Source organism: Danio rerio, chromosome 17 (genome assembly GCF_052040795.2).
Source record: "Danio rerio strain M-AB ecotype USA chromosome 17, GRCz13ab, whole genome shotgun sequence".
In the NCBI taxonomy this organism is placed as follows: Eukaryota; Metazoa; Chordata; class Actinopteri; order Cypriniformes; family Danionidae; genus Danio; species Danio rerio.
In genome coordinates this window covers 46,133,716-46,161,602 of record NC_141037.1, presented here as the reverse complement: position 1 = coordinate 46,161,602, position 27,887 = coordinate 46,133,716, and the positions used below count along the sequence as shown (strand labels likewise).

Here is a 27,887-nt window from a genome sequence, read left to right as displayed (position 1 = left end):
GGACGCCGAGAGCACCATTCAGCGCTCTCACTGAACCAGGGTCCGCGGAGAAAGGGAGAGACCACCTCACCACGTATGCTGGTGGGGGGCTCTGTGTCTCCCGGGGTGGGCGTTCCTCAGTGTCTGAGGGCATTGGGGGCCCCACCCCCTCTGCAGGGGGGTCAAAGAACAACCAGAGGCCAGTCTCGAGAGGCTGGTACCCCTAGCACATTTTTTGGCAGCGTGGAAACACCTGCCGATGGTGTCCCAGTGGGTCCTGTTCACAGTAGAACACGGCTACAAAATACAGTTTTGTGCACGCCCACCTCGCTTCAACGGTATTGCACCCACCATAGTGAAGCCAGAACAGGCTCTGGTTATGGAACAGGAAGTACTGGCCTTATTAATAAAAGGCGCAATAGAGCGTGTTCTCCCACTCGACAAAGAGTCAGGGTTTTACAGCCGGTATTTTATAGTTCCCAAAAAGGATGGGGGATTGCGTCCCATATTAGATCTGAGAAATCTAAATCGGTCCGTCGAGGCCCTCAGGTTCAGGATGTTAACCATCAAAAACGTGGTGTCACAAATTCAGTCCGAGGACTGGTTTGTGACGATAGACCTGAAAGACGCATACTTCCATATTTCCATCCTTCCCCAACACAGGAAATACCTGAGGTTCGCTTGCGGGGGCGAAGCGTTCCAGTATCGGGTTCTTCCATTCGGCCTAGCTCTGTCACCTCGAACCTTTACCAAAATAGTCGAAGCGGCACTAGCTCCACTTCGTATGCAGGGGATACGTATCCTAAACTGCATAGACGATTGGCTAATTCTAGCTCAGACTCAAGATATGGCAGTTCGGCATCGAGATGTCGTTCTCACCCATATCAGAAGGTTGGGGTTTCGGTTAAACACCGCAAGAAGTGTGCTTGTTCCAGCCAGGACGACCATTTCTTTAGGTGTGCTATGGGACTCCATGACGATGCGAGCACGTCTGTCCCCGCCATGAATCGAATCGATTCAGTCAACCGTACACAGAGTCAAACTAGGCCAGTTCATCACTGTGAAACACTTTCAGAGGTTGTTGGGTCTCAGGGCAGCAGCAGCCAGCTTGATTCCGTTCGGTCTGCTGTACATGAGACCCCTGCAGTGGTGGCTCAAATCCAGGGGGTTTTCCCTCAAGGGGAATCCTTTCCGCATGATCAAGGTCTCGCGGCACTGCCTTCGAGCCTTAAGTATGTGGAAAATACCCTGGTTCCTGTCCCAGAGCCCAGTGTTGGGGGCTGTCTGTCATCGCGTCATGCCTATGACAAATGCTTCTCTGACGGGCTAGGGAGCAACGGGCTTGATCCGCATGATCAAGGTCTCGCGGCGCTGCCTTCGAGCCTTAAGTATGTGGAAAATGCCCTAGTATCTGTCCCAGGGCCTAGTGTTGGGGGCTGTCTGTCATCGCGTCATGCTTATGACAGATGCTTCTCTAACGGGCTGGGGAGCAACCCTGAGGGGGCTTCCCGCAGCGGGACGATGGGGAGAACATCATCGTTACTGGCACATAAACTGCCTGGAGATGATGGCCGTGTTTCTGGCCTTAAAACACTTTCTCCCAGATCTAAGGGGCCATCATGTTTTAGTCTGCACAAACAACACATTGGTGGTCGCTTACATCAACCAGCAGGGGGGTCTGAAGTCTCGAATGCTATGCAAACTAGCACATCGGATCCTCCTGTGGGCCCAGAACAAAATCCTGTCCATCAGGGCAATGTATGTCCCGGGCCATCTGAACATGGGAGCAGATCTCCTGTCGAGGCAGGGGGTGAGATCCAGGGAATGGAAACTTCTTCACCCCGAGGTGGTGGAGTCCATTTGGGAAAGATTAAGGAAAGCGCAGGTAGACCTGTTTGCTTCCCAAGAGACCACGCATTGCGTACTATGAGTTTCTCTCTCGCATCCAGCCCCTCCGTGACTGGTTGCCATGGTTCAGACATAGCCGAGGCTACGTCTGTATGCTTTTCCCCTGATCGCTCTGCTCCCAGGAGTCCTGGAGAGGGTCCGTCAAGACTGAGTACGGTCACTGCTGGTAGCCCCGGTTTGGCCTACCAGGATTCGGTTATCGGACCTCATAGCCCTGCTGGCGGGTCTCTCGTGGGAGATCCCCATCAGCAGGGACCTTCTGTCCCAGGGGGGAGGAATGATACTTCATCCCCTACCCGACCTGTGGAAACTGTGGGTGTGGCCTCTGAGGGGGCCCACCTCATAGAGTATGGACTGTCAACCGAGGTTGCTCAGACCATTCTAAGCTCCAGGGCTCCCTCCACAAGGAAGCTTTATGCCCTAAAATGGGCTCTCTTTTCAGCTTGGTGCAGAGAACACCAGCTGAACCCAGTCAGCTGCCAGGTAGCCTCAGTGCTGGAATTTCTCCAAGATCGCCTGTCTGCTGGGTTAGCTGCATCCACTCTGAGAGTGTACGTGTCAGCTATAGCGGCCTACCGTTCTCCCCTAGATGATGAGTCACTGGGACAGGATCCGCTAATTCGTCGCTTCCTTCGTGGAGCCATAAGGCTAAGGCCTGTCAGCACACACAGGGTACCGACATGGGATTTAACATTGGTGCTTGAGGGCATCTCTGTTCCCCCATTTGAGCCACTGCAGGAGGCGTCAGATAAGTTTCTGACACTAAAAACAGCTTTCTTATTAGCTATTTCTTCCTTAAAAAGGGTTGGTGACCTCCAGGCTTTGTCGGTTGCACCTTCATTTCTGGAGTTTGCTCCAGGCATGTCCAAAGCCTTTCTTTATCCCAGACCGGGGTACGTGCCTAAGGTGCCCACTCATGTGGCGAGACCTGCTGTGCTACAGGCCTTTAACCCGCCCCCATTTCAGTCGTCGGACCAAGAGAAGTTAAACTTACTCTGCCCAGTTAGAGCTCTGAATACATATGTTAACCGGGTTATCAACTGGAGAAAGAGTGAACAGTTACTGGTCTGCTTCGGACCCTCAAAAAGGGGGAGTCCGGCAAATAAGCAGACAATAAGTAATTGGATAGTTGAGACTATCTCATTTACCTATCAGGCTGCTGGACGCCCTGCACCTAAATTTGTTAAGGCCCACTCCACAAGGGCTGTCGGGGCCTCCAAAGCTTCTATTTCGGGCTCAGCCCTTTCTGACATTTGTTTGGCGGCAGGATGGTCGACTCCACATACATTTGTGCGTCACTATCAACTCGATGTAGACCCCTCACCAGGGTCCTCTATTCTCACTGCGTAGTGTGCGTTCACAGTCAGCAGTGAGTCTGGCCTAGTGGGTATTGCGTTCCCCTAGCGTTCTGGTTAGACGCAGTGTTGAAGTTCCCTAGAAGGGGAACGTCTCGGGTTACGTATGTAACCATAGTTCCCCGAGAGGGAACGAGACACTGCGTATTCCGCCATACTCTCTTCTGCCTGTTACTTCTTTCAAGCAAATTCGAAGTTGATACTGAATGCTCAGTACAGGCTTTTATACTCTCTGGTCTGACGACACCTGCTTAATTACATTAGATTGATTTCACATGTGCTTCAAGACGCGTATAAAAGAGGTGTTCCCCTAGCGTTCTGGTTAGACGCAGTGTCTCGTTCCCTCTCGGGGAACTATGGTTACATACGTAACCCGAGACGTTTTCAACGTCCAATACAGAAAGTGATAAAAACAGATCCAGCCACTGAATAGCATTTTCTTTTTAACTTTAGACAACATTTCATGCACTGTTAAACATGTTAAAGCAAGTTGCAACTGAAAATCTGTGTGTCTGACTTAGTTTGCATTGCTGCTTATTTTGACCTCTCTGCTGGCTGAGAAAAGCTCATTTTCAACGTCCAATAAAGAAAGTGATAAAAACAGATCCAGCCACTGAATAGCATTTTCTTTTTAACTTTAGACAACATTTCATGCACTGTTAAACATGTTAAAGCAAGTTGCAAGTGAAAATCTGTGTGTCTGACTGAGTTTGCATTACTGCCTATTGTGACCTCTCTGCTGGCTGGGAAAAGCTCATTTTCAACGTCCAATAGAGAAAGTGATAAAAACAGATCCAGCCACTGAATAGCATTTTCTTTTTAACTTTAGGCAACATTTCATGCACTGTTAAACATGTTAAAGCAAGTTGCAAAGTAAAATATGTGTGTCTGACTGAGTTTGCATTACTGCTTATTGTGACCTCTCTGCTGGCTGAGAAAAGCTCATTTTCAACCTCCAATACAAAAAGTGATAAAAACAGATCCAGCCACTGAATAGCATTTTCTTTTTAACTTTAGGCAACATTTCATGCACTGTTAAACATGTTAAAGCAAGTTGCAAGTAAAAATCTTTGTGTCTGACTGAGTTTGCATTACTGCTTATTGTGACCTCTCTGCTGGCTGAGAAAAGCTCATTTTCAACGTCCAATACAGAAAGTGAAAAAAACAGATCCAGCCACTGAAAAGCATTTTCTTTTTAACTTTAGGCAACATTTCATGCACTGTTAAACATGTTAAAGCAAGTTGCAAGTAAAAATCTGTGTCTGACTGAGTTTGCATTACTGCTCATTTTGACCTCTCTGCTGGCTGAGAAAAGCTCATTTTCAACGTCCAATAAAGAAAGTGATAAAAACAGTTCCAGCCACTGAATTGCATTTTCTTTTTAACTTTAGACAACATTTCATGTACTGTTAAACATGTTAAAGCAAGTTGCAAGTGAAAATCTGTGTGTCTGACTGAGTTTGCATTACTGCTTATTGTGACCTCTCTGCTGGCTGAGAAAGGCTCATTTTCAAGGTCCAATACAGAAAGTGATAAAAACAGATCCAGCCACTTAATAGCATTTTCTTTTTAACGTTAAACAACATTTCATGCACTGTTAAACATGTTAAAGCAAGTTGCAAGTGAAAGTCTGTGTGTCTGACTGAGTTTGCATTACTGCTTATTGTGACCTCTCTGCTGGCTGAGAAAAGCTCATTTTCAACGTCCAGTACAGAAAGTTATAAAAACAGATCCAGCCATTAAATAGCATTTTCTTTTTAACTTTAGGCAACATTTCATGCACTGTTAAACATGTTAAAGCAAGTTGCAAGTGAAAATCTTTGTGTCTGACTGAGGTTGCATTACTGCTTATCTTGACCTCTCTGCTGGCTAAGAAAAGCTCATTTTCAACGTCCAATACAGAAAGTGATAAAAACAGATCCAGCCACTGAATAGCATTTTCTTTTTAACTTTAGACAACATTTCATGCACTGTTAAACATGTTAAAGCAAGTTGCAAGTGAAAATCTGTGTGTCTGACTGAGTTTGCATTACTGCTTATTTTGACATCTTTGCTGGCTGAGAAAAGCTCATTTTCAACGTCCAATACAGAAAGTGATAAAAACAGATCCAGCCACTGAATAGCATTTTCTTTTTAACTTTAGACAACATTTCATGCACTGTTAAATATGTTAAAGCAAGTTGCAAGTGAAAATCTGTCTGTCTGACTGAGTTTGCATTACTGCTTATTTTGACCTCTCTGCTGGCTGAGAAAAGCTCATTTTCAACGTCCAATACAGAAAGTGATAAAAACAGATCCAGTCACTGAATATATTTTCTTTTTAACTTTAGACAACATTTCATGAACTGTTAAACATGTTAAAGCAAGTTGCAAGTGAAAATCTTTGTGTCTGACTGAGTTTGCATTACTGCTTATTGTGACCTCTCTGCTGGCTGAGAAAAGTTCATTTTCAACGTCCAATACAGAAAGTGATAAAAACAGATCCAGCCACTGAATAGCATTTTCTTTTTAACTTTAGACAACATTTCATGCACTGTTAAACATGTTAAAGCAAGTTGCAAGTGAAAATCTGTGTGTCTGACTGAGTTTGCATTACTGCCTATTGTGACCTATCTGCTGGCTGGGAAAAGCTCATTTTCAACGTCCAATAGAGAAAGTGATAAAAACAGATCCAGCCACTGAATAACATTTTCTTTTTAACTTTAGGCAACATTTCATGAACTGTTAAACATGTTAAAGCAAGTTGCAAGTGAAAATCTGTGTGTCTGACTGAGTTTGCATTACTGCTTATTGTGACCTCTCTGCTGGCTGAGAAAAGCTCATTTTCAACGCCCAATACAGAAAGTGATAAAAACAGATCCAGCCACTGAATAGCATTTTCTTTTTAACCTTAGGCAACATTTCATGCACTGTTAAACATGTTAAAGCAAGTTGCAAGTAAAAATCTTTGTGTCTGACTGAGTTTGCATTACTGCTTATTGTGACCTCTCTGCTGGCTGAAAAAAGCTAATTTTCAACGTCCAATACAGAATGTGATAAAACCAGATCCAGCCACTAAAATGCATCATTCTTTTTGTTTTAGACAACATTTCATGCACTGTTAAACATGTTAAAGCAAGTTGCAAGTGAAAATCCATGTCTCTGACTGAGGTTGCATTACTGCTTATTTTGACCTCTGCTGGCTGTAAAAAGCTCATTTTCAACGTTCAGTTCAGAATGTGATAAAACCAGATCCAGCCACTAAAATGCATCATTCTTTTTGTTTTAGACATAATTTCATGCACTGTTAAACATGTTAAACCAAGTTGCAAGTGAAAATCTGTGTGTCTGACTGAGTTTGCATTACTGCTTATTGTGACCTCTCTGCTGGCTGAGAAAGGCTCATTTTCAAGGTCCAATACAGAAAGTGATAAAAACAGATCCAGCCACTGAATAGCATTTTCTTTTTAACGTTAAACAACATTTCATGCACTGTTAAACATGTTAAAGCAAGTTGCAAGTGAAAGTCTGTGTGTCTGACTGAGTTTGCATTACTGCTTATTGTGACCTCTCTGCTGGCTGAGAAAAGCTCATTTTCAACGTCCAGTACAGAAAGTTATAAAAACAGATCCAGCCATTAAATAGCATTTTCTTTTTAACTTTAGGCAACATTTCATGCACTGTTAAACATGTTAAAGCAAGTTGCAAGTGAAAATCTTTGTGTCTGACTGAGGTTGCATTACTGCTTATCTTGACCTCTCTGCTGGCTAAGAAAAGCTCATTTTCAACGTCCAATACAGAAAGTGATAAAAACAGATCCAGCCACTGAATAGCATTTTCTTTTTAACTTTAGACAACATTTCATGCACTGTTAAACATGTTGAAGCAAGTTGCAAGTGAAAATCTGTGTGTCTGACTGAGTTTGCATTACTGCTTATTTTGACATCTTTGCCAGCTGAGAAAAGCTCATTTTCAACGTCCAATATAGAAAGTGATAAAAACAGATCCAGCCACTGAATAGCATTTTCTTTTTAACTTTAGACAACATTTCATGCACTGTTAAATATGTTAAAGCAAGTTGCAAGTGAAAATCTGTCTGTCTGACTGAGTTTGCATTACTGCTTATTGTGACCTCTCTGCTGGCTGAGAAAAGCTCATTTTCAACGTCCAATACAGAAAGTGATAAAAACAGATCCAGCCACTGAATAGCATTTTCTTTTTAATTTTAGGCAATATTTCATGCACTGTTCAATATTTTAAAGCAAGTTGCAAGTGAAAGTCTGTGTGTCTGACTGAGTTTGCATTACTGCTTATTTTGACCTCTCTGCTGGCTGAGAAAAGCTCATTTTCAACGTCCAATACAGAAAGTGATAAAAACAGATCCAGTCACTGAATATATTTTCTTTTTAACTTTAGACAACATTTCATGAACTGTTAAACATGTTAAAGCAAGTTGCAAGTGAAAATCTTTGTGTCTGACTGAGTTTGCATTACTGCTTATTGTGACCTCTCTGCTGGCTGAGAAAAGCTCATTTTCAACGTACAATACAAAAAGTGATAAAAACAGATCCAGCCACTGAATAGCATTTTCTTTTTAACTTTAGACAACATTTCATGCACTGTTAAACATGTTAAAGCAAGTTGCAAGTGAAAATCTGTGTGTCTGACTGAGTTTGCATTACTGCCTATTGTGATCTATCTGCTGGCTGGGAAAAGCTCATTTTCAACGTCCAATAGAGAAAGTGATAAAAACAGATCCAGCCACTGAATAACATTTTCTTTTTAACTATAGGCAACATTTCATGAACTGTTAAACATGTTAAAGCAAGTTGCAAGTGAAAATCTGTGTGTCTGACTGAGTTTGCATTACTGCTTATTGTGACCTCTCTGCTGGCTGAGAAAAGCTCATTTTCAACGTCCAATACAGAAAGTGATAAAAACAGATCCAGCCACTGAATAGCATTTTCTTTTTAACCTTAGGCAACATTTCATGCACTGTTAAACATGTTAAAGCAAGTTGCAAGTAAAAATCTTTGTGTCTGACTGAGTTTGCATTACTGCTTATTGTGACCTCTCTGCTGGCTGAAAAAAGCTCATTTTCAACGTCCAATACAGAATGTGATAAAACCAGATCCAGCCACTAAAATGCATCATTCTTTTTGTTTTAGACAACATTTCATGCACTGTTAAACATGTTTAAGCAAGTTGCAAGTGAAAATCCATGTCTCTGACTGAGGTTGCATTACTGCTTATTTTGACCTCTGCTGGCTGAGAAAAGCTCATTTTCAACGTTCAATTCAGAAAGTGATAAAAACAGATCGAGCCACTGAATAGCTTTTTCTTTTTAACTTTAGACATCATTTCATGCACTGTTAAACATGTTAAAGCAAGTTGCAAGTGAAAATCTGTGTGTCTGACTGAGTTTGCATTACTGCTTATTTTGACCTCTCTGCTGGCTGAGAAAAGCTCATTTTCAACGTCCAGTACAGAAAGTGATAAAAACAGATCCAGCCACTGAATAGCATTTTCTTTTTAACTTTAGACAACATTTCATGCACTGTTAAACATGTTAAAGCAAGTTGCAAGTGAAAATCTGTGTGTCTGACTGAGGTTGCATTACTGCTTATTGTGACCTCTCTGCTGGCTGGGAAAAGCTCATTTTCAACGTCCAATAGAGAAAGTGATAAAAACAGATCCAGCCACTGAATAGCATTTTCTTTTTAACTTTAGGCAACATTTCATGCACTGTTAAACATGTTAAAGCAAGTTGCAAGGTAAAATCTGTGTGTCTGACTGAGTTTGCATTACTGCTTATTGTGACCTCTCTGCTGGCTGAGAAAAGCTAATTTTCAACGTCCAATACAAAAAGTGATAAAAACAGATCCAGCCACTGAATAGCATTTTCTTTTTAACTTTAGGCAACATTTCATGCACTGTAAAACATGTTAAAGCAAGTTGCAAGTGAAAGTCTGTGTGTCTGACTGAGTTTGCATTACTGCTTATTGTGACCTCTCTGCTGGCTGAGAAAAGCTCATTTTCAACGTCCAATACAGAAAGTTATAAAAACAGATCCAGCCACTAAATAGCATTTTCTTTTTAACTTTAGGCAACATTTCATGCACTGTTAAACATGTTAAAGCAAGTTGCAAGTAAAAATCTTTGTGTCTGACTGAGTTTGCATTTCTGCTTATTGTGACCTCTCTGCTGGCTGAGAAAAGCTCATTTTCAACGTCCAATACAGAAAGTGATAAAAACAGATCCAGTCACTGAATATATTTTCTTTTTAACTTTAGACAACATTCCATGCACTGTTAAACATGTTAAAGCAAGTTGCAAGTGAAAATCTGTGTGTCTGACTGAGTTTGCATAACTGCTTATTTTGACCTCTCTGCTGGCTGAGAAAAGCTCATTTTGAACGTCCAATACAGAAAGTAATAAAAACAGATCCAGCCACTGAATAGCATTTTCTTTTTAAGTTTAGGCAACATTACATGCACTGTTAAACATGTTAAAGCAAGTTGCAAGTAAAAATCTTTGTGTCTGACTGAGTTTGCATTACTGCTTATTGTGACCTCTCTGCTGGCTGAGAAAAGCTCATTTTCAACGTCCAATACAGAAAGTAATAAAAACAGATCCAGTCACTGAATATATTTTCTTTTTAACTTTAGACAACATTTCATGCACTGTTAAACATGTTAAAGCAAGTTGCAAGTGAAAATCTGTGTGTCTGACTGAGTTTGCATAACTGCTTATTTTGACCTCTCTGCTGGCTGAGAAAAGCTCATTTTCAACGTCCAATACAGAAAGTAATAAAAACAGATCCAGCCACTGAATAGCATTTTCTTTTTAACTTTAGGCAACATTTCATGCACTGTTAAATATGTTAAAGCAAGTTGCAAGTGAAAGTCTGTGTGTCTGACTGAGTTTGCAGTACTGCTTATTTTGACCTCTCTGCTGGCTAAGAAAAGCTCATTTTCAACGTCCAATACAGAAAGTGATAAAAACAGATCCAGCCACTGAATAGCATTTTCTTTTTAACTTTAGACAACATTTCATGCACTGTTAAACATGTTAAAGCAAGTTGCAAGTGAAAATCTGTGTGTCTGACTTAGTTTGCATTGCTGCTTATTTTGACCTCTCTGCTGGCTGAGAAAAGCTCATTTTCAACATCCAATACAGAAAGTGATAAAAACAGATCCAGCCACTGAATAGCATTTTCTTTTTAACTTTAGACAACATTTCATGCACTGTTAAACATGTTAAAGCAAGTTGCAAGTGAAAATCTGTGTGTCTGACTGAGTTTGCATTACTGCTTATTGTGACCTCTCTTCTGGCTGGGAAAAGCTCATTTTCAATATCCAATAGAGAAAGTGATAAAAACAGATCCAGCCACTGAATAGCATTTTCTTTTTAACTTTAGGCAACATTTCATGCACTGTTAAATATGTTAAAGCAAGTTGCAATTGAAAGTCTGTGTGTCTTACTGAGTTTGCAGTACTGCTTATTTTGACCTCTCTGCTGGCTGAGTAAAGCTCATTTTCAACGTTCAATTCAGAATGTGATAAAACCAGATCCAGCCACTAAAATGCATCATTCTTTTTGTTTTAGACAACATTTCATGCACTGTTAAACATGTTAAAGCAAGTTGCAAGTGAAAATCTATGTCTCTGACTGAGTTTTTATTACTGCTTATTTTGACCTCTGCTGGCTGAGTAAAGCTCATTTTCAACGTCCAATACAGAAAGTGATAAAAACAGATCCAGCCACTGAATAGCATTTTCTTTTTAACTTTAGACAACATTTCATGCACTGTTAAACATGTTAAAGCAAGTTGCAAGTGAAAATCTGTGTGTCTGACTGAGTTTGCATTACTGCCTATTGTGACCTCTCTGCTGGCTGGGAAAAGCTCATTTTCAACGTCCAATAGAGAAAGTGATAAAAACAGATCCAGCCACTGAATAGCATTTTCTTTTTAACTTTAGGCAACATTTCATGCACTGTTAAACATGTTAAAGCAAGTTGCAAAGTAAAATATGTGTGTCTGACTGAGTTTGCATTACTGCTTATTGTGACCTCTCTGCTGGCTGAGAAAAGCTCATTTTCAACGTCCAATACAAAAAGTGATAAAAACAGATCCAGCCACTGAATAGCATTTTCTTTTTAACTTTAGGCAACATTTCATGCACTGTAAAACATGTTAAAGCAAGTTGCAAGTGAAAGTCTGTGTGTCTGACTGAGTTTGCATTACTGCTTATTGTGACCTCTCTGCTGGCTGAGAAAAGCTCATTTTCAACGTCCAATACAGAAAGTTATAAAAACAGATCCAGCCACTAAATAGCATTTTCTTTTTAACTTTAGGCAACATTTCATGCACTGTTAAACATGTTAAAGCAAGTTGCAAGTAAAAATCTTTGTGTCTGACTGAGTTTGCATTACTGCTTATTGTGACCTCTCTGCTGGCTGAGAAAAGCTCATTTTCAACGTCCAATACAGAAAGTGATAAAAACAGATCCAGCCACTGAATAGCATTTTCTTTTTAACTTTAGGCAACATTTAATGCACTTTTAAACATGTTAAAGCAAGTTGCAAGTAAAAATCTGTGTCTGACTGAGTTTGCATTACTGCTCATTTTGACCTCTCTGCTGGCTGAGAAAAGCTCATTTTCAACGTCCAATACAGAAAGTAATAAAAACAGATCCAGCCACTGAATAGCATTTTCTTTTTAACTTTAGGCAACATTTCATGCACTGTTAAATATGTTAAAGCAAGTTGCAAGTGAAAGTCTGTGTGTCTGACTGAGTTTGCAGTACTGCTTATTTTGACCTCTCTGCTGGCTAAGAAAAGCTCATTTTCAACTACCAATACAGAAAGTGATAAAAACAGATCCAGCCACTGAATAGCATTTTCTTTTTAACTTTAGGCAACATTTCATGCACTGTTAAACATGTTAAAGCAAGTTGCAAGTGAAAATCTGTGTGTCTGACTTAGTTTGCATTACTGCTTATTTTGACCTCTCTGCTGGCTGAGAAAAGCTCATTTTCAACGTCCAATACAGAAAGTTATAAAAACAGATCCAGCCACTAAATAGCATTTTCTTTTTAACTTTAGGCAACATTTCATGCACTGTTAAACATGTTAAAGCAAGTTGCAAGTAAAAATCTGTGTGTCTGACTGAGTTTGCATAACTGCTTATTTTGACCTCTCTGCTGGCTGAGAAAAGCTCATTTTCAACGTCCAATACAGAAAGTAATAAAAACAGATCCAGCCACTGAATAGCATTTTCTTTTTAAGTTTAGGCAACATTTCATGCACTGTTAAACATGTTAAAGCAAGTTGCAAGTAAAAATCTTTGTGTCTGACTGAGTTTGCATTACTGCTTATTGTGACCTCTCTGCTGGCTGAGAAAAGCTCATTTTCAACGTCCAATACAGAAAGTAATAAAAACAGATCCAGTCACTGAATATATTTTCTTTTTAACTTTAGACAACATTTCATGCACTGTTAAACATGTTAAAGCAAGTTGCAAGTGAAAATCTGTGTGTCTGACTGAGTTTGCACAACTGCTTATTTTGACCTCTCTGCTGGCTGAGAAAAGCTCATTTTCAACGTCCAATACAGAAAGTAATGAAAACAGATCCAGCCACTGAATAGCATTTTCTTTTTAACTTTAGGCAACATTTCATGCACTGTTAAATATGTTAAAGCAAGTTGCAAGTGAAAGTCTGTGTGTCTGACTGAGTTTGCAGTACTGCTTATTTTGACCTCTCTGCTGGCTAAGAAAAGCTCATTTTCAACGTCCAATACAGAAAGTGATAAAAACAGATCCAGCCACTGAATAGCATTTTCTTTTTAACTTTAGACAACATTTCATGCACTGTTAAACATATTAAAGCAAGTTGCAAGTGAAAATCTGTGTGTCTGACTTAGTTTGCATTGCTGCTTATTTTGACCTCTCTGCTGGCTGAGAAAAGCTCATTTTCAACGTCCAATAAAGAAAGTGATAAAAACAGATCCAGCCACTGAATAGCATTTTCTTTTTAACTTTAGACAACATTTCATGCACTGTTAAACATGTTAAAGCAAGTTGCAAGTGAAAATCTGTGTGTCTGACTGAGTTTGCATTACTGCCTATTGTGACCTCTCTGCTGGCTGGGAAAAGCTCATTTTCAACGTCCAATAGAGAAAGTGATAAAAACAGATCCAGCCACTGAATAGCATTTTCTTTTTAACTTTAGGCAACATTTCATGCACTGTTAAACATGTTAAAGCAAGTTGCAAAGTAAAATATTTGTGTCTGACTGAGTTTGCATTACTGCTTATTGTGACCTCTCTGCTGGCTGAGAAAAGCTCATTTTCAACGTCCAATACAAAAAGTGATAAAAACAGATCCAGCCACTGAATAGCATTTTCTTTTTAACTTTAGGCAACATTTCATGCACTGTAAAACATGTTAAAGCAAGTTGCAAGTGAAAGTCTGTGTGTCTGACTGAGTTTGCATTACTGCTTATTGTGACCTCTCTGCTGGCTGAGAAAAGCTCATTTTCAACGTCCAATACAGAAAGTTATAAAAACAGATCCAGCCACTAAATAGCATTTTCTTTTTAACTTTAGGCAACATTTCATGCACTGTTAAACATGTTAAAGCAAGTTGCAAGTAAAAATCTTTGTGTCTGACTGAGTTTGCATTACTGCTTATTGTGACCTCTCTGCTGGCTGAGAAAAGCTCATTTTCAACGTCCAATACAGAAAGTGATAAAAACAGATCCAGCCACTGAATAGCATTTTCTTTTTAACTTTAGGCAACATTTCATGCACTGTTAAACATGTTAAAGCAAGTTGCAAGTAAAAATCTGTGTCTGACTGAGTTTGCATTACTGCTCATTTTGACCTCTCTGCTGGCTGAGAAAAGCTCATTTTCAACGTCCAATACAGAAAGTAATAAAAACAGATCCAGCCACTGAATAGCATTTTCTTTTTAACTTTAGGCAACATTTCATGCACTGTTAAATATGTTAAAGCAAGTTGCAAGTGAAAGTCTGTGTGTCTGACTGAGTTTGCAGTACTGCTTATTTTGACCTCTCTGCTGGCTAAGAAAAGCTCATTTTCAACTACCAATACAGAAAGTGATAAAAACAGATCCAGCCACTGAATAGCATTTTCTTTTTAACTTTAGACAACATTTCATGCACTGTTAAACATGTTAAAGCAAGTTGCAAGTGAAAATCTGTGTCTGACTGAGTTTGCATCACTGCTTATTTTGACCTCTCTGCTGGCTGAGAAAAGCTCATTTTCAACGTCCAATACAGAAAGTGATAAAAACAGATCCAGCCACTGAATAGCATTTTCTTTTTAACTTTAGACAACATTTCATGCACTGTTAAACATGTTAAAGCAAGTTGCAAGTGAAAATCTTTGTGTCTGACTGAGTTTGCATTACTGCCTATTGTGACCTCTCTGCTGGCTGGGAAAAGCTCATTTTCAACGTCCAATAGAGAAAGTGATAAAAACAGATCCAGGCACTGAATAGCATTTTCTTTTTAACTTTAGGCAACATTTCATGCACTGTTAAACATGTTAAAGCAAGTTGCAAGTGAAAATCTGTGTGTCTGACAGAGTTTGCATTACTGCTTATTGTGATCTCTCTGCTGGCTGTGAAAAGCTCATTTTCACCGTCCAATACAGAAAGTGATAAAAACAGATCCAGCCACTGAATAGCATTTTCTTTTTAACTTTAGGCAACATTTCATGCACTGTTAAACATGTTAAAGCAAGTTGCAAGTGAAAGTCTGTGTGTCTGAAAGAGTTTGCATTACTGCTTATTGTGACCTCTCTGCTGGCTGAGAAAAGCTCATTTTCAACGTCCAATACAGAAAGTGATAAAAACAGATCCAGCCACTGAATAGCATTTTCTTTTTAACTTTAGGCAACATTTCATGCACTGTTAAATATGTTAAAGCAAGTTGCAAGTGAAAGTCTGTGTGTCTGACTGAGTTTGCATTACTGCTTTTTGTGACCTCTCTGCTGGCTGAGAAAAGCTCATTTTCAACGTTCAGTACAGAAAGTTATAAAAACAGATCCAGCCACTGAATAGCATTTTCTTTTTAACGTTAAACAACATTTCATGCACTGCTAAACATGTTAAAGCAAGTTGCAAGTGAAAATCTGTGTGTCTGACTGAGTTTGCATTACTTCTTATTTTGACATCTTTGCTGGCTGAGAAAAGCTCATTTTCAATGTCCAATACAGAAAGTGATAAAAACAGATCCAGCCACTGAATAGCATTTTCTTTTTAATTTTAGGCAACATTTCATGCACTGTTCAATATTTTAAAGCAAGTTGCAAGTGAAAGTCTGTGTGTCTGACTGAGTTTGCAGTACTGCTTATTTTGACCTCTGCTGACTGAGAAAAGCTCATTTTCAACGTCCAATACAGAATGTGATAATACCAGATCCAGCCACTAAAATGCATCATTCTTTTTGTTTTAGACAACATTTCATGCACTGTTAAACATGTTAAAGCAAGTTGCAAGTGAAAATCTATGTCTCTGACTGAGTTTGCATTACTGCTTATTTTGACCTCTGCTGGCTGAGAAAAGCCGATTTTCAACGTCCAATACAGAATGTGATAAAACCAGATCCAGCCACTAGAATGCATCATTCTTTTTGTTTTAGACAACATTTCATACACTGTTAAACATGTTAAAGCAAGTTGCAAGTGAAAATCTATGTCTCTGACTGAGTTTGCATTACTGCTTATTTTGACCTCTGCTGGCTGAAAAAAGCTCATTTTCAACGTTCAATTCAGAAAGTGATAAAAACAGAACCAGCCACTAAAATGCATCATTCTTTTTGTTTTAGACAACATTTCATGCACTGTTAAACATGTTAAAGCAAGTTGCAAGTGAAAATCCATGTCTCTGACTGAGGTTGCATTACTGCTTATTTTGATCTCTGCTGGCTGAGAAAAGCTCATTTTCAACGTTCAATTCAGAAAGTGATAAAAACAGAACCAGCCACTAAAAAGCATTTTCTTTTTGTTTTAGACAACATTTCATGCACTGTTAAACATGTTAAAGCAAGTTGCAAGTGAAAATCCATGTCTCTGACTGAGGTTGCATTACTGCTTATTTTGACCTCTGCTGGCTGAGAAAAGCTTATTTTCAACGTTCAATTCAGAAAGTGATAAAAACAGAACCAGCCACTAAAAAGCATTTTCTTTTTGTTTTAGACAACATTTCATGCACTGTTAAACATGTTAAAGCAAGTTGCAAGTGAAAATCTATGTCTCTGACTGAGTTTGCATTACTGCTTATTTTGACCTCTGCTGGCTGTAAAAAGCTAATTTTCAACGTTCAGTTCAGAATGTGATAACACCAGATCCAGCCACTAAAATGCATCATTCTTTTTGTTTTAGACATCATTTCATGCACTGTAAAACATGTTAAAGCAAGTTGCAAGTGAAAATCTATGTCTCTGACTGAGTTTGCATTACTGCTTATTTTGACCTCTGCTGGCTGAGAAAAGCTCATTTTCAACGTCCAATACAGAAAGTGATAAAAACAGATCCAGCCACTGAATAGCATTTTCTTTTTAACCTTAGGCAACATTTCATGCACTGTTAAACATATTAAAGCAAGGTGCAAGTGAAAATCTGTGTGTCTGACTGAGTTTGCATTACTGCTTATTGTGACCTCTCTGCTGGCTGAGAAAAGCTCATTTTCAACGTCCAATACAGAAAGTGATAAAAACAGATCCAGCCACTGAATAGCATTTTCTTTTTAACTTTAGACAACATTTCATGCACTGTTAAACATGTTAAAGCAAGTTGCAAGTGAAAATCTATGTCTCTGACTGAGTTTGCATTACTGCTTATTTTGACCTCTGCTGGCTGAGAAAAGCTCATTTTCAACGTTCAATTCAGAAAGTGATAAAAACAGAACCAGCCACTAAAATGCATCATTCTTTTTGTTTTAGACAACATTTCATGCACTGTTAAACATGTTAAAGCAAGTTGCAAGTGAAAATCCATGTCTCTGACTGAGGTTGCATTACTGCTTATTTTGACCTCTGCTGGCTGTAAAAAGCTAATTTTTTAACGTTCAGTTCAGAATGTGATAAAACCAGATCCAGCCACTAAAATGCATCATTCTTTTTGTTTTAGACATCATTTCATGCACTGTAAAACATGTTAAAGCAAGTTGCAAGTGAAAATCTATGTCTCTGACTGAGTTTGCATTACTGCTTATTTTGACCTCTGCTGGCTGAGAAAAGCTCATTTTCAACGTTCAATTCAGAAAGTGATAAAAACAGAACCAGCCACTAAAAAGCATTTTCTTTTTATTTTAGACAACATTTCATGCACTGTTAAACATGTTTAAGCAAGTTGCAAGTGAAAATCTATATCTCTAAGTGAGTTTGCATTACTGCTTATTTTGACCTCTGCTGGCTGAGAAAAGCTAATTTTCAACGTCCAATACAGAAAGTGATGAAAACAGATCTAGCCACTGAATAGCATTTTCTTTTTAACCTTAGGCAACATTTCATGCACTGTTAAACATGTTAAAGCAAGTTGCAAGTGAAAATCTGTGTGTCTGACTGAGTTTGCATTACTGCTTATTGTGACCTCTCTGCTGGCTGAGAAAAGCTCATTTTCAACGTCCAATACAGAAAGTGATAAAAACAGATCCAGCCACTGAATAACATTTTCTTTTTAACTTTAGACAACATTTCATGCACTGTTAAACATGTTAAAGCAAGTTGCAAGTAAAAATCTTTGTGTCTGACTGAGTTTGCATTACTGCTTATTGTGATCTCTCTGCTGGCTGAGAAAAGCTCATTTTCAACGTCCAATACAGAAAGTGATAAAAACAGATCCAGCCACTGAATAGCATTTTCTTTTTAACTTTAGACAACATTTCATGCATTGTTAAACATGTTAAAGCAAGTTGCAAGTGAAAATCTGTGTGTCTGACTGAGTTTGCAGTACTGCCTATTGTGACCTCTCTGCTGGCTGGGAAAAGCTCATTTTCAACGTCCATTAGAGAAAGTGATAAAAACAGATCCAGCCACTGAATAGCATTTTCTTTTTAACTTTAGGCAACATTTCATGCACTGTTAAACATGTTAAAGCAAGTTGCAAGGTAAAATCTGTGTGTCTGACTGAGTTTGCATTACTGCTTATTGTGACCTCTCTGCTGGCTGAGAAAAGCTCATTTTCAACGTCCAATACAGAAAGTTATAAAAACAGATCCAGCCACTAAATAGCATTTTCTTTTTAACTTTAGGCAACATTTCATGCACTGTTAAACATGTTAAAGCAAGTTGCAAGTAAAAATCTTTGTGTCTGACTGAGTTTGCATTACTGCTTATTGTGACCTCTCTGCTGGCTGAGAAAAGCTCATTTTCAACGTCCAATACAGAAACTGATAAAAACAGATCCAGCCACTGAATAGCATTTTCTTTTTAACTTTAGGCAATATTTCAAGCACTGTTAAACATGTTAAAGCAAGTTGCAAGTAAAAATCTGTGTCTGACTGAGTTTGCATTACTGCTCATTTTGACCTCTCTGCTGGCTGAGAAAAGCTCATTTTCAACGTCCAATACAGAAAGTGATAAAAACAGATCCAGTCACTGAATATATTTTCTTTTTAACTTTAGACAACATTTTATGCACTGTTAAACATGTTAAAGCAAGTTGCAAGTGAAAATCTGTGTGTGCTGGTTCCAGTGTAATACCCTTTTGATCCACTAGGTGGTAGTGTTCTGTTAATTTTATCATTATTTTAAGAAGTGACCTTTCACCTAAACACCAGCCATTTTGAAACATTCAGTCGATGCTGACAGCCACACGGTCTCTCAGACCTTCATCTGTCTATTCATTTTGTATTTCCTAATAGAAGCTTTGTCTGTAAGTACCAAAATATTTTATAAGGATTTTGTGTGCATTACAAATTAATATTGGGGACATATTTCATGCTAAACTTTACTTAGTAAGATTGCTTTAGATCAGCAGTTTATGCATCCACATCATTATAGTGATATTGTATGTGCGTTTCATTCGATTGTACAGTAATATTTCTCAAATTCTTATTTTGTAATGTTTGTTTTCTCTCTGTATTTCAGTTTTACTCTGTTCCACATACATTTGAAGTGGTGGTCACAATAAATCCATATTCAGTTCAGTATCTCAGTGGAAGGAGTTGTCTATCTGTCTAGTTGAAGAAGGGGAACTCTTTTACGAGAGCAGAATAGTAAAAAGACAAATACTGATCGACACATTAATGAATAGAAGATCAAGTTCAGCATTCATTTCAGAATGTCTTCATCTGAGAAACATAGTCTAAGAACAAGATCGGCATGTACTCGATCATCAAGACACTCAAGCAAGTCTGCAGCAAGTGCAGCAGCATTGGAGGCCCGTGCGAAGGCAGAAGCTGCACTAACTAGAGCCACATATGCACAAAAAGAGATAGAAGTGAAAGTAAAGCAAGCTCAAGTACAAGCTCAGCTTAAAGTGGAGGAGGCTCGTCTGGAGGCTACACTAAATGCACTACAACAAGAAAGAGAGGCAGAAGCGGCTGCAGCTGAGGCATCAGTGTTTGAGGCTGCAGCAGATATAAGGGGTACAGATCAACTCTCTGATAATCAAGACCCACATTCTTCACACAATTCTCTGCAAAGAACTAAAGAATATGTTGAAGACCAGCAAAAATATAAAGAAAGTTACATGCCAGAGTTTGCAGAAACCACTGAACAGAAGCCAGTAGCTTCTAATCTGGTTGATGTTCAACAGCCTCAACCTATCGAGCAAGATAATTCATTTCAAAGTCTGCCAGCAAGACAGTCAGCAATTAAAATTGTCACTAATGCTGCTACCCCTCTTATCCCTACCACTCAGGCTGGAGCGATCAAAAAAGAAGGTGCAAACACATCATTGTTTAAATCAGCAGTGCCGGATACACTACCTCCAAGACACAACGCTTCACTCACAAGCCCCCCACACTCACATTGCAATGAGCACTATAATGCTCGCTCAGAAGTGTTTGAGCTTGCAAAGTTTCTAGCTCGACGTGATCTTCTGACAGGTGGGCTTTCAAGATTTAATGACAAGCCAGAGAACTATTGGGCATGGAAGTCCAGCTTTTGCAATGCTATTGAAGGACTTGATCTTAAACCTAGTGAGGAACTAGACCTACTTGTTCAGTGGCTGGGTCCAGAATCGACTGAACATGCAAGACGCATTAGGTCAGTTCATATTAGTTATCCTGATGTTGGGCTCAGCATGGTCTGGAAACGGCTAGAGGATTGCTATGGTTCAGCCGAAGCTATGGAGGCAGCGCTCTTTAACAAGCTTGAATGTTTCCCTAAGCTGTCAAACAAGGATCATCAACGTCTCAGAGAGCTGGGAGACCTACTCCTTGAATTAAAGATAGCCAAAGCTGAAGGTTATCTGCCAGGCCTGACCTTCTTGGATACTTCAAGAGGCATCAGCTCCATCCTAGAGAAACTGCCATTTAATTTGCAAGAAAAATGGATGTTGCAAGGAACTCGTTACAAACAGGAGTATGGAGTTAGTTTTCCTCCTTTTTCATTCTTTTGTGATTTCATTTGTGGTGAGGCCCGCATGAGAAATGATCACAGCTTTAAACTGACTACACAAAATGTGTCATTATCCAGATTTGAAAAATATCCAAAGGCAATCAGAGCTCCTGTTACTGTCCACAAAACAGAAATTGACAATGCCACTCAAAGAAATGAATTTAATAGGACAAATGATAACCTCAACAGACAATGTCCTATTCATAAAAAGCCACATCCCCTCAGAAAGTGTAGAGGTTTCAGGGAGAAGACCTTGCTGGACAGGAAAGCTTTCCTCAGAGAGAACTCCATTTGCTTTAAATGCTGTTCCTCGACTACCCACCAGGCAAAGGATTGTAAGGCAGTAATCCAGTGCTCTGAATGCAACAGTGACAAGCACATAGCCGCTCTACACAATGGTCCAGCCCCCTGGTTAGAAAAAAAGGATACAGAACCTTCAGCAGATTATGGCGGGGAGCAGGAAGAATTTCTTTCCCCAGTTGCAACATCTTCCTGTGCAAAAGTATGTGGGGATCCAAATAGCAGAAAGTCATGTTCAAAGATCTGCTTGGTAAATGTATATCCAGAAGGTGAGCCTCATAACAAAAGGAAGGTTTACGCAGTCATAGATGATCAGAGTAATAGGTCTCTGGCGAGATCAGCCTTTTTTGAGATGTTTAAAGTTGAAGACAACACAGCACCTTACATGCTCAGAACATGTGCGGGCATTGCAAAGACTGAAGGACGAAGAGCTGATGGATTTATAGTAGAATCCTTCGATGGAAAGACATCTCTTGCTCTTCCATCACTGATAGAATGTAATCTCATCCCAAACAACAGATCAGAGATTCCTACTCCAGAGGCAGCACAATACCATAGTCATTTAAGATCGGTAGCCTCTAAAATTCCAAGTCTAGATCCAAAGGCCAAAATTCTGCTTCTGCTCGGGAGAGATCTCATTCAGGTACATAAAGTGGAGGAACAATGTAATGGACCACTACATGCTCCCTTTGCCCAGAGGCTGGCCCTTGGGTGGGTGATAGTTGGAGATATCTGCCTAAACGGAGCCCACAAACCTGCTACAGTGGATGTTTTTAAGACTCACATCTTAGCAAATGGACGCCCCAGCTACATGAGTCCCTGTCCAAACAGCATGTTTGTGAAGGACTATTTCAGTCTGCACAATGAGCCAAAAACTTCATTGAACCCCAAGCAGAAAACCTTATCAGTATCTGAAGAATGCTCCATTGGAGAGTCAGTTTTTCGCTGCACAAAGAATGATGAAAAAACAGCTCCCTCCATGGATGACTTGGCATTCTTGAAGATTATGGAAGATCAATTCATCAGGATGAATCCAATAGCTGGGTTGCCCCTCTACCATTCCGCAGCCCTCGGCAGCGCCTCCCGAACAATAAGGTTCAAGCCAACAATCGTCTTATGTTGCTGACACGCAAACTAAGAAAGCACCCAGAGGTAAAGGAGCACTTTGTGGATTTTATGGGCAAAATCTTTGAAAATGGCCATGCAGAGTTGGCACCACAGTTACAGGAAAATGAAGAGTGCTGGTATCTGCCCATGTTTGGGGTGTACCATCCTAAGAAACCTGGACAGATAAGAGTAGTGTTCGACTCCAGTGCACAACATCAAGGAGTGTCACTAAATGATGTTCTCCTCACTGGCCCTAATGCAAACAATAGCCTTTTGGGGGTATTACTGCGATTCAGGAAAGAACGAGTAGCAGTGATGGCTGATATCCAGCAAATGTTTCACTCATTTGTGGTAGCAAAAGAACATCGTAATTTCCTACGCTTTCTTTGGTATGCCAACAGTGACTTAAACAGTGAGGTGTGAGAGTATCGCATGCGAGTGCATGTTTTTGGTAACAGCCCATCTCCAGCAGTTGCCATATATGGACTCAGAAGAGCTGCTCTCACAGGCGAGCAAGACTATGGATTTGAGGCAAGGTACTTTGTGGAAAGAAACTTTTATGTGGATGATGGCCTTACCTCCTTCCCCACAGAAGAGGAAGCCATCAAACTGCTCAAAGACACTCAGGAAATGCTGGGCCAGTCTAATCTGCATCTTCACAAGATTGCTTCTAATAAAGTGGAAGTTATGAAAGCATTTCCTTCAGAGGATCTTGCAAAGGAGTTAAAGAACCTAGATCTGAATACTGGACTCCCATCAGTCCAAAGAAGTCTTGGAGTGAGTTGGGACATGAGTGAAGATGTGTTTATCTTTCAAGTTGCAGATCAGATGAGACCATACACCAGACGTGGGGTTCTGTCAACGATAAACAGTTTGTTCGACCCATTTGGGTTTGCTGCACCTGTTGTCATTCAAGGCAGACTTCTACTCAGAAAACTAACCACAGAATCTTGTGACTGGGATGCACCTCTATCAAGTGAGAAATTCAAGGAATGGAAGAATTGAAGAGACTCGTTAAAGAAGCTTGAGCTTGTCAAAATCCCTCGCACATATGCCACCATCTCTCTTCATCAAGCGCAAAGAAGAGAAATGTGTGTCTTCTGTGATGCGTCCACAAATGCCATTGCAGCTGTCGCATACAGCAAAATTACCAGTATAAGTGGTAATGTAGAAGTTGGATTCATATTTGGCAAGGTTAAACTAGCTCCGCGACCAGAGATCTCTGTCCCTAGACTTGAACTGTGTGCAGCTGTTCTGGCTGTGGAAATAGCTGAAATTATTGCAGATGAAATTGACATCAAGCTGGATGTTGTGACATTCTATTCAGACAGCAAGGTTGTCTTAGGTTACATCTGTAATAGATCCAGGAAGTTTCATGTGTATGTGCACAACAGAGTGCAAAGGATTCAGAGGTCCATGCACCCTGAGCAGTGGAAATACGTCCCAACTGATCAAAACCCTGCTGACCAAGCCACAAGATCTGTTCCAGCAGCTGATCTTTCCCATAGCATGTGGTTGACTGGTCCCAGATTCTTGTTTAATACAACACAGGAAACGTCTCACACAGGTCCCTTTGCCATGATACATCCAGATTTGGACATTGAAGTACGCTCGCAGGTTATTTCCTGTGCCACTCACACTTCAAGAAGAGAGTTAGATCCCAAACGCTTTGAGAGATTCTCAAGCTGGCATACACTGGTTCGGGCAATAGCCAGACTTGTGCACATAACTCATTCTTTTCAGAAGGATAACGATAAAAGCACTTGTAGAGGCTGGCACATATGTGACAAACCCTGCTCAGTAGAAGACCTTGAAAGAGCGAAGTCCATCCTCATCCATAGTTTACAAGCAGAATGCTACTCAGAAGAGCTGAAATGCCTTAAGGGAGGCAGGGGCATTCCAAAACAAAGTCCTCTTTGCAATCTAACACCTTATGTAGACGAACTCGGCCTGCTCAGGGTCGGTGGCCGCCTCTCGCAAGCGAGCCTTGATAGAGATGAAGTGTGCCCAATAATTCTCCCCGGACAGTGTCACATCACATCTCTTCTCATTCAACATTATCACAAACAAGTTGAACATCAGGGACGGGCCTTTACTGAGGGTGCCTTAAGAGAGGCTGGCTTCTGGATCATAGGTGGCAAAAGGCGCATCAGTAGTGTGATTTTTCAGTGTGTAAAGTGCCGCAGACTGCGAGGGAAGTTTTTAACTCAAAGAATGTCTGACTTACCTCCTGAAAGGCTCAGCATAGACCCTTCATTCTCCTTTGTAGGGGTGGATATTTTTGGACCTTGGATGGTCACCTCACGTCGAACTAGAGGAGGACAAGCAAACTCAAAACGCTGGGCAGTCTTGTTCACATGTATGAGTACAAGGGCTATACATATAGAAGTCATAGAATCAATGGATAGCTCAAGCTTTATAAACGCTCTCCGCCGTTTCTTTGCTGTTCGAGGTCCGGCAAAGCAGTTGAGGTCAGACTGCGGTACCAACTTTGTTGGAGCGTGCAAGGAGCTAAAGATGGAGGCAATTACAGATGACAGGAAGGTACAAGAATATCTGAGTAACAAGAGCTGCATTTGGATATTTAATCCTCCCCACTCATCCCACATGGGGGGAAGCTGGGAGCGTATGATCGGAGTCTCAAGACGCATCCTTCAATCTATGCTACAAGGAATCGCACCATCAAAGTTATCCCATGAGGTTTTGATCACCTTTATGGCGGAAGTCACAGCTATAGTTAACAACCGTCCACTAGTGCCTGTGTCTACGGATCCAGATGCTCCATTAATTCTTACCCCAGCAACTCTACTGACTCAGAAGTCTTCAGCAGTTCTTCCTCCGCCAGGAGAATTTGGCGAGAAGGATCTCTTTGTTCGTCAGTGGAGACAGGTTCAGAGCTTGGCCAATACATTCTGGAATCGTTGGAGGAAAGAATATCTTGCCACCTTACAAAACCGCAGAAAATGGCAAAATGAGAGCTCCAATCTACAAGTGGGAGATGTTGTGCTGTTAAAAGACAGCCATGCTAAGAGGAATGACTGGCCCATGGGAATTGTGATGGAAACATTTCCTGGGAGAGACGGGAGAGTAAGAAAGGTTGAGGTCAAGGTGGTAAAAGACGGAGTGTCCAAGACGTTTTTACGACCTATATCGAATGTTGTTTTACTGTTGTCTCCAAAGACTGAGTAAACATAATATGAATATCATTGATGGCGTCTTCCAGACACCAGACGGGGAGTGTGCTGGTTCCAGTGTAATACCCTTTTGATCCACTAGGTGGTAGTGTTCTGTTAATTTTATCATTATATTAAGAAGTGACCTTTCACCTAAACACCAGCCATTTTGAAACATTCAGTCGATGCTGACAGCCACACGGTCTCTCAGACCTTCATCTGTCTATTCATTTTGTATTTCCTAATAGAAGCTTTGTCTGTAAGTACCAAAATATTTTATAAGGATTTTGTGTGCATTACAAATTAATATTGGGGACATATTTCATGCTAAACTTTACTTAGTAAGATTGCTTTAGATCAGCAGTTTATGCATCCACATCATTATAGTGATATTGTATGTGCGTTTCATTCGATTGTACAGTAATATTTCTCAAATTCTTATTTTGTAATGTTTGTTTTCTCTCTGTATTTCAGTTTTACTCTGTTCCACATACATTTGAAGTGGTGGTCACAATAAATCCATATTCAGTTCAGTATCTCAGTGGAAGGAGTTGTCTATCTGTCTAGTTGAAGAAGGGGAACTCTTTTACGAGGGCAGAATACTGTGTGTCTGACTGAGTTTGCATTACTGCCTATTGTGACCTCTCTGCTGGCTGGGAAGAGCTCATTTTCAACGTCCAATAGAGAAAGTGATAAAAACAGATCCAGCCACTGAATAGCATTTTTTTGTTAACTTTAGGCAACATTTCATGCACTGTTAAACATGTTAAAGCAAGTTGCAAGTGAAAATCTGTGTGTCTGAAAGAGTTTGCATTACTGCTTATTGTGATCTCTCTGCTGGCTGTGAAAAGCTCATTTTCAACGTCCAATACAGAAAGTGATAAAAACAGATCCAGCCACTGAATAGCATTTTCTTTTTAACTTTAGGCAACATTTCATGCACTGTTAAACATGTTAAAGCAAGTTGCAAGTGAAAGTCTGTGTGTCTGACTGAGTTTGCAGTACTGCTTATTTTGACCTCTCTGCTGGCTGAGAAAAGCTCATTTTCAACGTCCAATACAGAAAGTTATAAAAACAGATCCAGCCACTAAATAGCATTTTCTTTTTAACTTTAGGCAACATTTCATGCACTGGTAAACATGTTAAAGCAAGTTGCAAGTAAAAATCTTTGTGTCTGACTGAGTTTGCATAACTGCTTATTTTGACCTCTCTGCTGGCTGAGAAAAGCTTATTTTCAACATCCAATACAGAAAGTAATAAAAACAGATCCAGCCACTGAATAGCATTTTCTTTTTAACTTTAGGCAACATTTCATGCACTGTTAAATATGTTAAAGCAAGTTGCAAGTGAAAGTCTGTGTGTCTTACTGAGTTTGCAGTACTGCTTATTTTGACCTCTCTGCTGGCTAAGAAAAGCTCATTTTCAACGTCCAATACAGAAAGTGATAAAAACAGATCCAGCCACTGAATAGCATTTTCTTTTTAACTTTAGACAACATTTCATGCACTGTTAAACATGTTAAAGCAAGTTGCAAGTGAAAATCTGTGTGTCTGACTGAGTTTGCATTACTGCTTATTTTGACCTCTCTGCTGGCTGAGAAAAGCTTATTTTCAACGTCCAATAAAGAAAGTGATAAAAACAGATCCAGCCACCGAATAGCATTTTCTTTTTAACTTTAGACAACATTTCATGCACTGTTAAACATGTTAAAGCAAGTTGCAAGTGAAAATCTGTGTGTCTGACTGAGTTTGCATTACTGCTTATTTTGACCTCTCTGCTGGCTGAGAAAAGCTCATTTTCAATGTCCAATAGAGAAAGTGATAAAAACAGATCCAGCCACTGAATAGCATTTTCTTTTTAACTTTAGGCAACATTTCATGCACTGTTAAACATGTTAAAGCAAGTTGCAAGTGAAAATCTGTGTGTCTGACTGAGTTTGCATTACTGCTTATTGTGACCTCTCTGCTGGCTGAGAAAAGCTCATTTTCAACGTCCAATACAGAAAGTGATAAAAACAGATCCAGCCACTAAGTAGCATTTTCTTTTTTAACTTTAAACAACATTTCATGCACTGTTAAACATGTTAAAGCAAGTTGCAAGTAAAAATCTGTGTGTCTGACTGAGTTTGCATTACTGCTTATTGTGACCTCTCTGCTGGCTGAGAAAAGCTCATTTTCAACGTCCAATACAGAAAGTGATAAAAACATACCCAGCCACTGAATAGCATTTTCTTTTTAACTTTAGACAACATTTCATGCACTGTTAAACATGTTAAAGCAAGTTGCAAGTGAAAATCTGTGTGTCTGACTGAGTTTGCATTACTGCTTATTGTGACCTCTCTGCTGGCTGGGAAAAGCTCATTTTCAAAGTCCAATAGAGAAAGTGATAAAAACAGATCCAGCCACTGAATAGCATTTTCTTTTTAACTTTAGGCAACATTTCATGCACTGTTAAAAATGTTAAAGCAAGTTGCAAGTGAAAATCTGTGT

At 39.9% G+C, this 27,887-nt stretch overlaps 1 protein-coding gene across 1 annotated transcript; it reads left to right on the top strand.

The window, feature by feature from the left end:
- The first annotated feature begins 19,030 nt into the window (after nucleotides 1-19,030).
- On the top strand, nucleotides 19,031-26,000 carry LOC147840036 (uncharacterized). Its single transcript, XM_087290984.1, has 2 exons — nucleotides 19,031-19,127; nucleotides 19,343-26,000. Exon 2 carries the CDS (start codon nucleotides 23,315-23,317, stop codon nucleotides 25,412-25,414), a length of 2,100 nt encoding a protein of 699 aa, XP_087147110.1. The 5' UTR covers nucleotides 19,031-19,127; nucleotides 19,343-23,314; the 3' UTR covers nucleotides 25,415-26,000.
- Nucleotides 26,001-27,887: the final 1,887 nt, after the last annotated feature.

Coding starts and splice junctions, on each gene's coding strand:
- LOC147840036 (XM_087290984.1), top strand. CDS start 23,315: ATGTGTGTCTTCTGTGATGCGTCCACAAATGCCATTGCAGCTGTCGCA.